Source organism: Phalaenopsis equestris, unplaced genomic scaffold (assembly GCF_001263595.1).
Source record: "Phalaenopsis equestris unplaced genomic scaffold, ASM126359v1 Scaffold000893, whole genome shotgun sequence".
NCBI lineage: Eukaryota > Viridiplantae > Streptophyta > Magnoliopsida > Asparagales > Orchidaceae > Phalaenopsis > Phalaenopsis equestris.
The window spans coordinates 83,072-98,056 of record NW_018165332.1 but is presented as its reverse complement, the minus strand read 5'-3'; the positions used below and the strand labels follow the sequence as shown (position 1 = coordinate 98,056).

At 31.6% G+C, this 14,985-nt stretch overlaps 1 protein-coding gene across 1 annotated transcript in view; it reads left to right on the top strand.

Moving 5' to 3' along the window:
* The window catches only part of LOC110032239 (uncharacterized protein At4g18257-like), a gene marked incomplete in the record, with an annotated part of 39,003 nt that extends 25,175 nt beyond the window's left edge, over nt 1-13,828 (top strand). The window contains 2 exon segments of the mRNA XM_020735804.1: nt 12,763-13,080; nt 13,412-13,828. Coding sequence (XP_020591463.1) covers nt 12,763-13,080; nt 13,412-13,568 — 475 coding nt within the window.
* Nucleotides 13,829-14,985: the final 1,157 nt, after the last annotated feature.

Here is a 14,985-nt window from a genome sequence, read left to right as displayed (position 1 = left end):
CGACAGAAGGTTAATTTTTTTATTCCTTTCCAGTCCCTTTCTTACAAATCTGGCAACTGTTTCTGTGATAACTGAATAGTTTGACATGGTGCTTTCGTTTTCTTAACTGAAGTTAAGCTTCAATCTGTTTATTACTAATGTAAGTGAAATTAGGGTTTCCAATGATGCCAATTTTCCTGCTTTTGTGTTGTGACGATGGAAAAAACTGAGTTTTTTTTATATTTACCATATTTACTAATCTTTTTCATTTTGTTCGCTATAAGTAATGTTCTTTTGGAAATGGAATAAAAAATTCCCTTTGCACAACTTGGAACAATCCATGGGCACAACTTGGAACAATCCATGGGCATAACTTGGATGTAGAGAGCACTCAATTGAATTTAAGTATTATCATTCATTTAATAATAAATTTATAGTAATCATAGTGACATCATGAATTCTAATTTATGGAAATAGGGTAATAATGTTATACTCAAATACAAATCTAATCATATAACATTAAAATTTAAGCCTACTCTTATCCAGAAGAAGTTAAAAATCTAGTAAAAAATAGGAAACTCAGCCAAAAAAAGTGAGCCTGAAAGGGCTATGAAAATGGGGCCATTTCATATTTTTTTTATGGTCCAACATGACTTACTGTAATTGGCCTATGATTGCTTGGGCGTTTGTAGACTTATTTGGCTTTATTGAATGTTTGTATTGCATCAACTCTTTTGTGGTTGAAAGAACTTTCTTTAAGAGTGTTAAGATCGATGCAATCATTCAATAATTTACATCCTAGTTTTGTATTCCTTCCATTGTTATCCATGTATTATCATCAGGGGACATGCCTTTTCACTTAAAAAAAAAACTTGTTCTTGGCATTTTTCCTATTTATCACTTCTTCTACATCCAAGTGGGATGCTAGAATTGAAATGACGGGATATGTTATAGAACTTCTTACTGATGGAGAATAAACAAACAGTTTTTGACGTTTGAATGTTTCTTCATAAGGCACCATTTTTTCAATGTTGAAGATCAATTATAAACATATTAGGAGCATAATTTAGAACGAAAGTATTATAATTATTTTAATACTAATTTTGAATTGTCTATGGATCTTTTCATGTAGTTTTCTATATCTTTTTCGCTCAAATTGTCGAATTTCATACATATTATAACGAAGTCATTTTCATTATACTCTAAAGTATTAAGTACTTCACTTAACATTTATAACATAAATGTTGCCATTCAACCGAGTTCTAACCTTAGCCTGTAAATTATGCATATGTTGTCACATAGTAGAATTATAATATGTTTATAGGGGTGAAAGGATAATATCTATAGGCTTTTTAGGATTCAACCATAAATTATTTCAAATTGTGTCTTGCTACTAAATTTACATAAATGGCTACTATATTCAAATACAATAATTGAAAGTTGTATATTCCAATTAAGCAGATAGCTAGATTTATTCCAAATTCCAATCAAACACCAATAAATTTTGAGGACTTGTATTTTCTCCCTCAATATTGACATTAGTTTATGAGTGAAAAGGCTATGTAAATTTAAGTGTGCTATTTAATAATTTCCATAAGTTTTTATAAAAATAAGAAATAAATTTGATATATCTATGAAATGTTATAGTATTAGGTAACCTAGAAAATTTTACCACCGCTATTATAATACTATGACCCCTAATTGTCTTTTTATAACCCCAATTCAAAACTCATAGAAAAATGAGCCTATGTAGTCATAAGTCTGGTGATGAGGTGTACAAACTAGCGAGTTTGATAGTTTTCCCATTTGGTCAACAATCCTATTAGTATTCCTTTTTATTGAAGTCTAATAAAACCTATACTCAAGTAAATATATGGTTTTATCGTGATCAATTTGACCCACCATGCCACCACCATGTATTTTCCAACCAATTTGATCACAAATAGAGGTTCAAAGAATGCAAAGCCTACTTACAAAAATATCCATCTTGAATTATATCAATAGTTAAAGGAACGAATGATATGCTCGTATGAATGTGATTAGTTAAGTGGATGTTAGGTGTCACATACTCTTCTCATATTTTGCAAAAATCTGGCACACTAATGTGCATAGAGGTTAACAGTTAGGAAACATGGGATAATGCATATGATGGTTTTTTTGAATGGTAGTTGTATGCTTCAAGAAATATGTGTACTGTTGAAGTTATTTAGCTTGTTTGATATGTCTATTTTAATTTTTTTGAGTATTTTTTATATTGTTTAACGCTTAATATCATAAATGAAAATGAATTTTTCTAGTATCAAATAAAGTCATCAACACATTTAAAACTTTAATGAGAGCATACAGTAGTCTATCATAAATTGATTATCTCTATTTAATCTCACTCACATTTTATTTGAAGTATGTGAATGGGTGTTCTTCTTGGCTAGGTAAGAACACAACCTACCCCATGTCTCATAGGATACCACAAAAGCTTTTCAAATTCATGGAGTTTCAAAACAATTGTTGCAGTTATTAATGCCTTTAGTAATTCAAAAGTTTTGTCAGTTTATGCTGTCCAATTAAACCTTTTTTTTTAAAAAAAAAATTATAGGGGTGGTGTTGTTTCTGAAGTTCCTAATGATTTATTTATAAAATATTGCCAACACATGAAAACTCTCACTTCAAAGATAGAAGTTGATTGACCAATTCAGGATTTTTTATTTTTTGATTTTTTATTTTTGAGGGATTTAGTTCAACACAAAATATTACATTTGATTGCATAAAGAAACTCTTTTGGATTAGTATGCAAGTTTTTATATTTTCAATTTTATTCGAGCTGTAATTTAATGCCATCAAATTACACCTCCACAGAAATACTAATAAAAAAACTAAGCACTTGGCACATTAGTCTCATAATGATATCCAACGCATTTGAAAATTCAAATGGCATTATTGACCGTTCACATAATCTATCAATTCTTTAAGATTCTATTTTATCCATGTTCAAGACTAAGTTGGATTTGGTGGTACCAATTTAGGTATGTGGAATTTATATTTTACAATTATTTTGTTTATTTCTTAAAAAAATATGGCCCATGTCATGTCAAGCATGTAATCCAATTCGAGCATGTAGAATTTATACTTTAAAATTATTTTGTTTATTTTGCGACTCTCAACACACATGCTGAGAATTATATTTTTTTGGCAATTGACAATGCATAAATAACACACGAACTTAAACGCCTTGTATAAATTATTTATTTATTAGTACATCTACTTGATATTTGGGCTTAGCATATTTCATGGCAATCATTCTATACGGTGATTAAGTTTGTATTTATGAACTTGTTATAAAATAAATGGCATGCTGACTATCACTTGTAGGAGGAAGCTTATTGGCTTCTTCATTTGGAGCATTAAGTATATGATTTTCGGAAATAAGAGAAGAAATGTCGTGTGTGCTGAGTAGGGGACTCAATGAGTAGGGGACTCAATGATAGTGAGATCGCAAGTATTCAACACTTAAGCTATTCTTTGAGAGGCTTATTGAAAAAAAATAAGTTGAATAGTTTAGGTTAAAAGTGTGGAGGTGTGTGCTCATGTTGAAACTCAAGATATTTTGGTGGAATAATAAGTAGGCAATTGTACGCGATTGAACAATGGGGCTTGAGTAGAAATAGTCTTCATATTAGTTATAGGATTGCATGGTTACTTATATAAAGCCTTATTAATCTTAGTAAATAAAACAAGGTACTATTGAATTAATTGAATTTAATGATATATTTTTTTTCTTGGTCTTAATTGATCACATTTATATCATAAATCTATATGCTACTTAGAGGAAATGCACAACATCTATGGGAAGGACATCACACCATATCTTATCTTTGTATTGGATAAGTGCTGGACATTGCTTAGGAACTTAGGGATGTGTGTTTGCGTAAGCAATGTGTAAAGGAGTAATATGTTGTTCTGATGTCAAACTAACTTTTCACAAAATTGCATTCGTCACAATATTCATGAAACTCTTACGTTTGAGATTTAATTTGTTTCACTTACTTTTGCAAGTTGCCTCCATTGGTAAAACAGTAGTGTACTTCCAGTCCCTAGAAGTGGCTAAGGCGCCGATGCGATGGAAGCAGCTGCAAGAAGAAACCTTTTGGAAAAAAAAAAAAAATAATAAATTTTATATTTTAAAGTAAATTAAAAATATTTAAATTAAACAAATAATAATAATTTTTATTATGTTTATAATACATAATTAAAATATGATAGTATTAAGATATTAGTTGATACCAAAAAAATTCAAATATTAGCTAGTATTGAGATAATAGACTTTGCATTTGAAATATTTACTTGTGCAGCTGCAATATGAAAAATTTGGGAAAGGATTATTAAAAAGTTAATGTTGTTAAATCACATGAAAATATTTAAATCGAACAAATAATAAAATTTAATATTATTTTTATCATAAGCAACTAAAATAAGATAGAAATAGGATAATAGATGGTACTTTTAAAAAGTTTATATATTAGATAGTTAAAATATAATAGCACTAATAGATAATACATTTAAAAGCTGTATTTTTATTAACTAATAAAATAATATTTATTAATAAAAACTAACAATATTTTCTTATATAATTATAAAAAAATGAATGGTTGAATCATTTGGGTGAGTGTTCTTTCGCCATTGCATTTGTATGTCATCGTTGCTCCAAATTGACCACTATTTTTAATACTAATTATATCACTTTCAGGATGAACGTGTGATGTCTTAGCAAGCCTTTTCTTCTCACCAAAATCTGGTTTGCTTGTGATGGGTTGTTTCTAGGGAATTTTCTAGCTTTGTTAAAATTCAAATTTATTTAAACTTTGTGGATTTTAGATTTTCCACTTAAGATCAATTCCTAACTTTTCTCTTTTGAGCTTAAACGACAGTGGTGTTTTTCATTTGAGATGCTTTTATAACGGTAGTAACGATGGATACTTATTTAGCAGCATTTGATCATTTTTTTAAGTGGCATTTACATACATACTACTTAATTCCTGTGAATCTACATATCTAAAACCTAAATTTTGCTTTTCACACCTATACCACCCAATTTTTTATATCACATAAAAAATATTACTATTTTAACTTTTAAATTGAAGTTTAGGTGTTAGATATGTAAATACTTAAGAATTGAGTGGAATGTTTGTAAATGCTCCTTTTAAATTTCTCAGATTTTGTGTTGAATGAGCTTCCTTTTTGTGTCACACCCTTCCCAAAACTCCTCCTACCCCTCTTCCTTCCTTTTCCATGCCCGCCGAAATCAAATTATAATGTTTATTTCTTAATGTTTCTTTGATCAAGAATACCTACTGACACTTAACAGAATGCAAGCGCGGTATGTGTTGCTTCACAACTTCTCCTTGTCTTTACCCGTTTTGGTTCCCAAAAAAACTATTAATGTCAAGCCTGATCTTGGCCTCATTTGTGATCACACGGCTGGAACTAGGATTTTATTTGTTCTTGTAGTTGAATTATTTGAAGCAATTTTAAAATTGTGAAAGCTCAAATTTAATGTTTTTTTGGTCTTTTTCATTCACGCCTACCTGCATTTTGAACCTGATATTTTTTCCTCTCAGTTACTTCTTGTTGAATATTCTTTCTAACCTAATTGTGCTTTAGAAGTTTCTTCCATCGAAGAGGTCATTAAAGAAACTAAAGACATCCCTATATCAATTACGAAGTAAGAAACATGATAGAAAATGACTAAAACACCCATGAGACCGAACTGATAAATTTTTTTTGTTAACTCCCAGATATGGATTGTCTCTATAAAATTTGATGCTGCAAACACTCTTAACATTAGATGCCTGTTAAGCGACTAAGGGCCCGATCTTTCTAGGCTGACCTGAATTGATGTGGATTGTTCTGAATGCTTCTTGGTGACTTTAAAGGCTATTTTAATAGCCGTTTTGGGTATTCCAAGTATGAAAAATTATTTCTCATGATTTTTAATGAAGTTTCTAAAAATATGATTGATCTTAGTAGTCTTAATGTCGTTAATAATAATAAAATGTTTCGTTTTTACAGTCGCATTAGTAAAATAGAAGTTGAGGAAGCTTTAAAGAAAACAAAGGGTGAAAAGTTTGTAGGGCCTGATGATATCCCAATCGAAGTGTGGAAATATATAGGTTTGTAGGGCCTGATGATATCCCAATCGAAGTGTGGAAATATATAGGAGATTTGGAAGTCTCTTGATTTACTAAACTCTTTAATAAAAATATTCCTGAAAAGTGGAGGATGAGTATTTTGGTCCCCATTTTTAAGAATAAAGGGGATGCACAAGAGTGTGCAAATTATAGAGGAATGAAGTTGATTTGCCATACTTTAAAATTATGGGAGAAGGTAATTGAACATAGGTTATGACGTATTACAAAGATATCTCATAATCAATTTGGATTTATGCTGGGCATGTCAACTATGGAAGCTATACATTTATTGAGAGGTTTGATAGAGAAGTTCAGAGATAATAAGGAGAATCTACATATGATTTTTGTTGATTTAGAAAAAGCGCACGATAAGATTCCAAGAGATATTTTTTGGAGAGTTCTTGAGAAGAAAGGTGTTGATATGACTTATATTCAAGTCATTAAAGATATTTATACTAGAGCCTACTTGTGCTCGAGCAGAAGGAGGATTGACCAAATATTTTTCTATTTCTGTTGGATTACATCAGAGATCGGCTTTAAGCCCATATCTTTTTTCTTTAGTTATGAATGGTCTTACTAGACATTTACAGTAGGATGCACCCATAATATTACCAAATCTACTACAATAACACGAGTAATACAGTAAACATCATAATATTACCCAATCTACTACAATAACACGAGTAATACAGTAAACATGACATAACAAAAAAAAATATGAACAAACTGCTACCTACATCCATAGTCCTCCTTTTGTGATAAAAGTCCCTTTTATCAGACATTTCTGTCTAGAGGATCATTTTTTGTGAAAGAATAATAGTTAAATAGCAAGTTAAGTTTAAACAACTTAATGAATAATTATTATTTCATTATACATTAAATCTTTCCATGCAAATGTCTAACAGGGGATTTACTAAGAGATATGTCAATCATAAAGTAAATTTTTCCTTTTTATTTATTTATAAAAATTTTCTTTAATCATCTTTTCAATTATATTCTCATTTTCATTTAATATTTCATATTCTATTTTCTTCTAACTTTAGAATTCATCTCAGGAGCACCGTCTAAATCATTACCACTTTATACCATAAAGGCACAACTTTTATCATTTGTATCATTAAGAGATACACCTTTACCATCTTTTTTATCTTTAATATGCACGCGGACAATAACATCCCCTTGGAAGTTATACAAATGAGGCAAAATCGTGAGACCATTAGACCAAAGTGGGCAATGCTTTGATGGGTGAGAGTTCAGGCGGTCACAAATAATATCAGAGCATTACACCAGTCGGGAGATGGGAACTAAGTGTCTTGCATAACAAAGTACTACGTCATGAGAGGTACCTCTTAAATCCAAGATGCGACAAATTGCTACATTGTGGGAGTCACATCTTGAATTTGTAGGGTCCACCTTTAGAGTTCTATTTACATGGTGGATGATTCTAACTATTGAGCAACGGCGAAGACGGTAGGCACTTAAGTTGGGGAGATTTTGAAACTCCTTAAGAAGAATAAAACTAAACTCTTAAATATCGATGCACCTTTTGTTGCAACAATGAAATTTCGATAGAAACTACGAAGTTAAGCATGCTCGTGCTGGAGCATTTCTAGGATGGGTGACCTCCTAGAAAGTTACCCTAACGAGGCTAAACCGCGAGGCAGTTAAGCCAAAACGGACAATGCCTTGATGGGCGAGAGTTCAGTTTGTCATAAAGCTATCCTCAGTTTTGAGGTGGACAAATTTATCATGTAAATAAATTAATATTAAGAAAAAATAAAATGGATGATATATATTTATAAATAAACTCTTGTAATTTTATCTTGGTCGATGAATGGAACAATAACTATAAAATTTAGATCATATTTCGTGTTTTTTGATAATGTTGCTTAACTTGTTCATTAGGAATCAATTTAAATACTTCTATTTCAATGTAAGGCATTAAGTAGCCATGGAGCTATCACCCATTCTACTACGCATTTGATAATTTGAGGATCCAACTTATAGACAATGCTCTATCTACTATAGCAACAACAATTGATAAGAGTCAATGTCATGATTATAAAATTATAGACCAAGGGATACAAATTATCTTTTTTTTTATTTTAACAATTGCTTCTGAAAAATCATCAGCCCCGCTTAAAGATAAGAGCTCCTTATTGATTTCGCATTTGATAATTGACAATGCTCTATCTACTATGGCAACAACAATTGATAAGAGACAATGTCATGATTATAAAATTATAGACTAAGGGATACAAATTATCTTTTTTTTTTTTATTTTAACAATTGCATGTGAAAAATCTTCAGCCCCGCTTAAAGATAAGAGCTCCTTATTGATTCACATATGAACAAGATTCAGAATAACAGACCAGATCGACCAGTTCGACTGTGAACCTACCAAAGCTCCGGTTTCAGTTGGCATGAAAAATTCATCCCGCATAGAACTACCCAGAACTGGATTGAACAGACTATTCAACCCCTGAACCGACGAACTGACTCTTATTCTAAGGAATCGCTCTGTTCATAGAGAAGCTCCTATAATAATGACAAATCAACAAAACCCTATTATTTAGCTCCCGATCCCACCCAAGCTCATAGACGAAACTTTGTTCTCCCTTGCCATTCATTCACCGCTCGCTCGTCGACATCTCATAATCCATTTCACCTTTGTCTGAATGGTTGTTCTCCGGCATCTCACTCACAGTCTGCGGGTAACCTACTTTGCTTCTTCTAAATCGCTTTGTTTCGTTGTTAGTGTTTGGTTTGAATGTGATGCTTCAGCCAGTAGAAACATCAGAGTTGAGTCTGCAAAGCTTTTTGGGCTTGCAACACTAAGTTTTTAAAATTTTATTTTGATTTTGGTTCCCTAATGTAGTAGAATTGTACAACTGCAGAAGTTTCATATTTGAGATTTCAAGAATCCCATCTATTTTTATATGAGTTCAAGTGATTTAATTAAAATTTGTTGTATCGATCAAAATTTGAATATTTCAATTATATTTTTGATGATTTTTGGTGTTTGAGGACAATATTGCATCACATCTATTAAAAGCAATTTAAACTGATTAAAATTAAAAAATTCCTAATAGTTTTAGTATTTAATTTGAATAATCTGATAGCTTTGAGCCTTTGACTCTTGAGTACTTGTATAATAATACAAAAACAAACAACTTCTTGAGATTGTGAGGAGCTGCAAGTTTAAATGTGGATGGGGCTTTAGAGGAAAAGCTAGAAAGTTGTAATTCACTGCACATACCACGACATTAGTATACCATTTAAGTTACATTTAATGTTTTTTTTTTATTTATGACGTTATCCGATTCAATTTCCAGTTCAGCCTTTGAACCTTGAACCGTCCCTCTCTATCGATTCAATTTCCGGTCCGATTTTTAAACCTTGCATATGAGTACTATAATTAGATAGTTGATACTCTAGAGCCATAATCTTAATTGTAAAAAAAATTACTTAGATATAATTTTACAAACTGGATTAGTTTTCCTTATCAAAATTGGAGGATGACTTAGCTAGGTTTTGGCACACCACATAAAGAAATAACTTCATAATAGTTTTAGAGAAATGATTATTTAGCTTTTGAAGTTGTACATCAATCATAGTATAAAATGCACAATAATTGTGCAAGTTTGTTTTTTCTTCGAATCTCTATATTGACCATCAAAGTTCCCTAAATGTAGAGTTCATATTTGAAACTTGAATTTCAAAGATTGCAAAAACATGATGCTTAGTTCTATAAAAAATTCCATCCATTCTATCTCATCAGTTGCGGCATTTGATTGGATATTTGTACCGATTTTATTGCATTATCAATGTCCTAATTTTATTTTCTGGGCAAGAATTGTGATAATAATTTACAAGTAATCCCAAAATTTCAAATAGTATATGCATTGTGAAGAATGTTAAATTTTTTTTGTATTTTCAAAACTATAAGTTACAATTGATGGTTGATCATGCACTCCATCTTAGAGAATCTCAAACATTTTTAAGCAGAGAAGTATACAATTTCGTATTTGCAACATGAGTTTCAAAGATTGCAAAAATATGATGCTTCGTCGAATAAAGATTTCCATCCATTCTATCTCATCATTTACAGCATTGGATTGGATACTTGTACCTATTTTATTGTGTTATCAATGGCCTAATTTTATTTTTTTGGTAAAAATTGTGATAATAATTTATAAGTAAGCCCAAAATTTCAATTAGTATATCCAGTGTAAAGAATGTTAAAAATATTTTTTTTGTATTTTTTAAAATATAAGTTTCAATTGATTGTTTATCATGCACTCAATCTGAGAGAATTTCGAGCATTTTAAGTAGAAAAGAATACATCTTCATAAAATTAATTAAAGTATGAATATATGAATTCCAACAAGTGTTGCCAGGTCATTGCAAATTAGTTTTTTGATTCAAGCTTTGACTATTAATTAACTCTCATGTTTTAAAATTCAAAGGTATCTTGTTATGCTGAATGGCTTTAAGTGTACAACTCTTCTTTGAAGGTGCTCGAATGATATTCATAATTATCAAAATATACTTAAGAAGATACTTCGCTTTCCAATGATTCTTTATTGTAACTATTAAACATAATTTAAGTTGATAAGCATAAAAATGCACATATAATGTCTCCATATTTTCATTAAGAATGGGTACTTTCAAAGCATGAATGGGTACTTTCAAAGCATGAAACTCTTCTCACATATTGGATATGTATTATAGACTTAATCACAAATTCTATGTAAGCTCATGGGATGTCTGACAAATATAGTTTCAAAATATTTCTTTAGTGCAACTGCTCTTGTAGAGAGAGAATATTTATAAGACCAATGAATCTCAACTACTTGTCCTTTTTTTTTTTTCAAAATGTGTCATTTAGAAGTCTTTATCTACCATTATGATGCTATGCATGACCAAGTTATAGACAAACCTTAACTTATAGTTGTTTTATATTAATTCTAGCTACACCAGAAAAACAAGAAAATTTTTTTTTTTTATCATAGAAAAACAGACAAACCTGTCTAATTGTATGGGCCACAGTGACAAAGAGGATTTTTTTAGCCTCATCTTTATAAATACTAGCAAGATGAAGCCTCTGAGCTGCAGTAATTACCATGGATGTTGATATGATAAACAGGGAATGAACACAGGAAATATGTTAGTAGGAATTTGTCCAAAAAATCCTGATGGCTCCACAAAATATTGACTTACAGTAGAATGGACATGCACAACAAAACTCAAATAGTAATCATTAACATAAGCCTTTTGCAATTATTAAAGGTAAGTTGTAAGAAAGAACTACTTGATTCTTCTATCTGAGACAAATTTTCATTTAGTATAACAAAAATCGTTCTTAATGTACTTACTGGCACAACGCTTAGAGCAATTATAGAAGTTATGACATGAGTGTGTTCCAGCAAATCACACAAATCAAAAGGAATTTTAAATTCTTCCGAACCTCAAACAAATTAATGAAATTAACATTAAAAATAAATAAAATAAAGCACATGAAATCTCCTAGAACATTAAACAAAATAATAATGAAGCGAAAATTTAGTAAGGCAAAGAAAAATCCATATGGAATATCAAGTATATCAGACTTAAAAAATTCAGTAAACTACAAAGGAGACATAAAACCCAACTTTTCTCAATGCAATAAATTGAAATTCTGCTAGCATCGTTTGTCGGGAGAGAGGGAGAGGTGGGAGCTTCAAGCATCAGCAGTGAGGGAGAGAGATAAGGGGATGTGGTGTTGCCTTGTCGTTTGTCAAAATAAGAGTGAAGGAGAGGAGAGAGGGAGAGAGGTCCGGCCAAACCGGCCAGCTGTTGGCATCAGGAGAGAGGGAGAGAGAAAGTGACTAGAGACTTAACAAAGAAGGCGGCTATGCACCTGTGTGGTACTATTTGGGGCATTTTACATACATACCACAATTCTTATGTATTTATTTATCTAACACCTATACTTTCATGTCTGTATACATAACACTTGTATCTTTAGTATTATATCAAAAACACCACAAGTACTAATTTTTTAAAAGTGAAGTATACATTTTTTTGTATAAGTTTATGACATCAAAGTGTCATGAATGTAAATATCAAACTTTAGGTTTTAGATAAGTAAATATATTGGAATCGAGTGGTATGTATGTAAAATTTCTGTACTATTTATAGGAAACCATTTTATAAGACTGAACATGTCATGTACACTTGATTAGTTTTCGCTGGTGGTATGATTCAGTGACACTCTTTATTAATCAACTGGGCTTATGGCAGTTTATTGAAATATTTCTATAATGTAGAGCATGCTTATCTTTTGCGGTGTTTTTATCAACATGTCATGGAAGCTAGCTTGGAATGGTGCTTGTTAACAAATCTATCATTTGTTACTTTTTTTTATTTATTTATTTTCCTATGAAAAAAATTGCCAAAACTCAAAAAACCCCTTTCTTTAAAACCCATCATCCAATTCCTGTGGTTTGCTGATGAATAAATTTCTTATCCAAACATGGAACATTTATGTTCCGTGATTTCTCTAAGACTTAAATTTTTTAATCTAACTTCTAGACTATTTCTTTCCCCATTAGTGCAGAGACAAGCTGGAGCTGAAGGCTGCAAAAGATGGCTCAGCAAGCTATGCAGCCTTAGAGAGGAAAGCTGAACTATATGATAAACTAGCTAGGGGCGAGCTCTCTGATGAGGAAGACAAAGAGAAATACTGTGTAGATTTCTTCCAGAAAATCATCACAAAAGTTGAACCGGAGCGGCCTGACGAGAGAAGCCCTGCTGTTGGTCACCCTCAACATGATCAAGATGGTGAGAATGATGATGACATTCTGCGCGAAAGGCCATTTGGACCTGGGCGTACAGGCGCCACTTTAGATTCCGATGAGCACAAGCGTTTTGTGAGGTATTTATTTATGTTGGCATTTGCATATATATCACACAATTCTTATATATTTGCATATCTAACATCTTAACCTTTATATTTACATACATAAAACTCAAATCTTTGACATCACTTAAAAATTCCAATATCACTAACTTCTTAAAAGTGAAATACACCTTTTCATGCATCGTTTTTTAATACAAAGTTGTTATAAATGTAAATATCAAACTTTAGGTGTTAGATATGTAAATGCAGAAGAATCGTGTGATGTCTGTAAATTTCTCTTATCTAGTGATTTCAGCTTTCATAAAATGATGATTTTTCTCCTTTAACATGGCACATTTTCCATCAGAGAAGTTCATGAAGAGGCGAGCCAGGCCAGGGAGAAGACCACACTGGTCAAGCTGCGACGGCAGGAGCAAGAGGCAGCTCGAAGAGAGAAACTCAGGCAGGCTTATCTCAGAAAACAGCTGCAGAAATTGACTTCTTCAAATCAGAAATCTGCATAATTTTCTGACTGCAAGTAATTGGGATGGGATTATGAAATTGGCGATTGCTCAACTTGCATAGAAGCATTATAGTCACACCTGGTCTGTATGTTTTGTGCATTATTTTGTTGGTTTGGAGAGTGATTTTCTTCCTTTGCTTGAATTGGTTCATTATAAAGGAGGAAATCTATGGTTCCCTGTATGGGGGTTGCTGGAATGTAAATTAGGAAACCTTTTTCCTCATTGAAGACAAGAAAAAATAATTATAAATGGCTATTCTGCATATCATCTTTGGTGTAAAACCCCTCAGGTCGGGGGTTCAAATCCACTCTAACACAGTTGGCTTTTAAGGAGGTGGTACAAGGAGGTGGTACTCGAATTCTTAGACACATTAGGGGTGCTTGGAAGCTCGGATAATAACTTATGTTTATTTTATATATATATATATATATATAATAGATGTATAATTTTGAAAATTTGCACTTTACCAGTTTCGGATAAATTTGCATTTTTACCAGTTTTAAGTAGTAGCCGTTAGGTAGGCAGAGTACATTTCCTAAAGATTTCTTAAGGGTGTTAATATGTATGGGCCCGTGATTTCAGGTGTTGTCAACATTACAATTAATTCACTTTGTATGCGTATTTATTACAACTTTTTGTGTGAAATTATTGAAGCTTTTGAAGTCCCACATCAGTAGCAATATTCAGAATATGACATGCTGTTTTGATATGTCCCCACAAAAGGCTTGTTAGGAAGCTAAATTATTGGATTGGAGCCCAAATTCCTCCCTTTTTTATGGCCACACACACACACACACACACACACACAAAAGAGAGGGAAGATTTATGTGCACTTTTTTCTTATATATGTATGTATCAAATGTTTAAACTTTAATTTTTACTTACATACCATATTAACTATGCTTGTAAGGTGTGCTTCAATTTTTAGAAGTTAAATTAGTGATGTTTTTTATGTGATATTAAAGATTTGGGCAATATAAGAGTAAAAGGTGAAGTTTAGGCGATAGATATGTAAGTACGTAAGAATTGGGTGGTATGTTACATCACTCACAAAAACAGAAGAGAAGAGAAGTGATTTTTTTGAATTGAATGTTGCCAACTCTCAATATAAATATACATAAATTGGGCCAATCTTGATAATGAACAAAATTTTCGCATAAATTAATTTATTTAAGATTTCTCCATCTCTCACCCTTTACTTATCGGGCGATGTATCTCTTTAATAATAAATTCTTAATGCAATCTACAGGTTTTGCCTTGTGTTCTTTCTGGCTTGACTGGTTGTTTTTTGACTGTAGTGATGGTTTGTCTTCTCTGTGTTGGCGTGCTTCCCTGTCCCTTCTCTATGGTTGGCGTTATGGCCTATGCCGGGCTGGCCTTTTCTTGGTTTGTGGGATTTTTTGTACTTTTTGTTGTC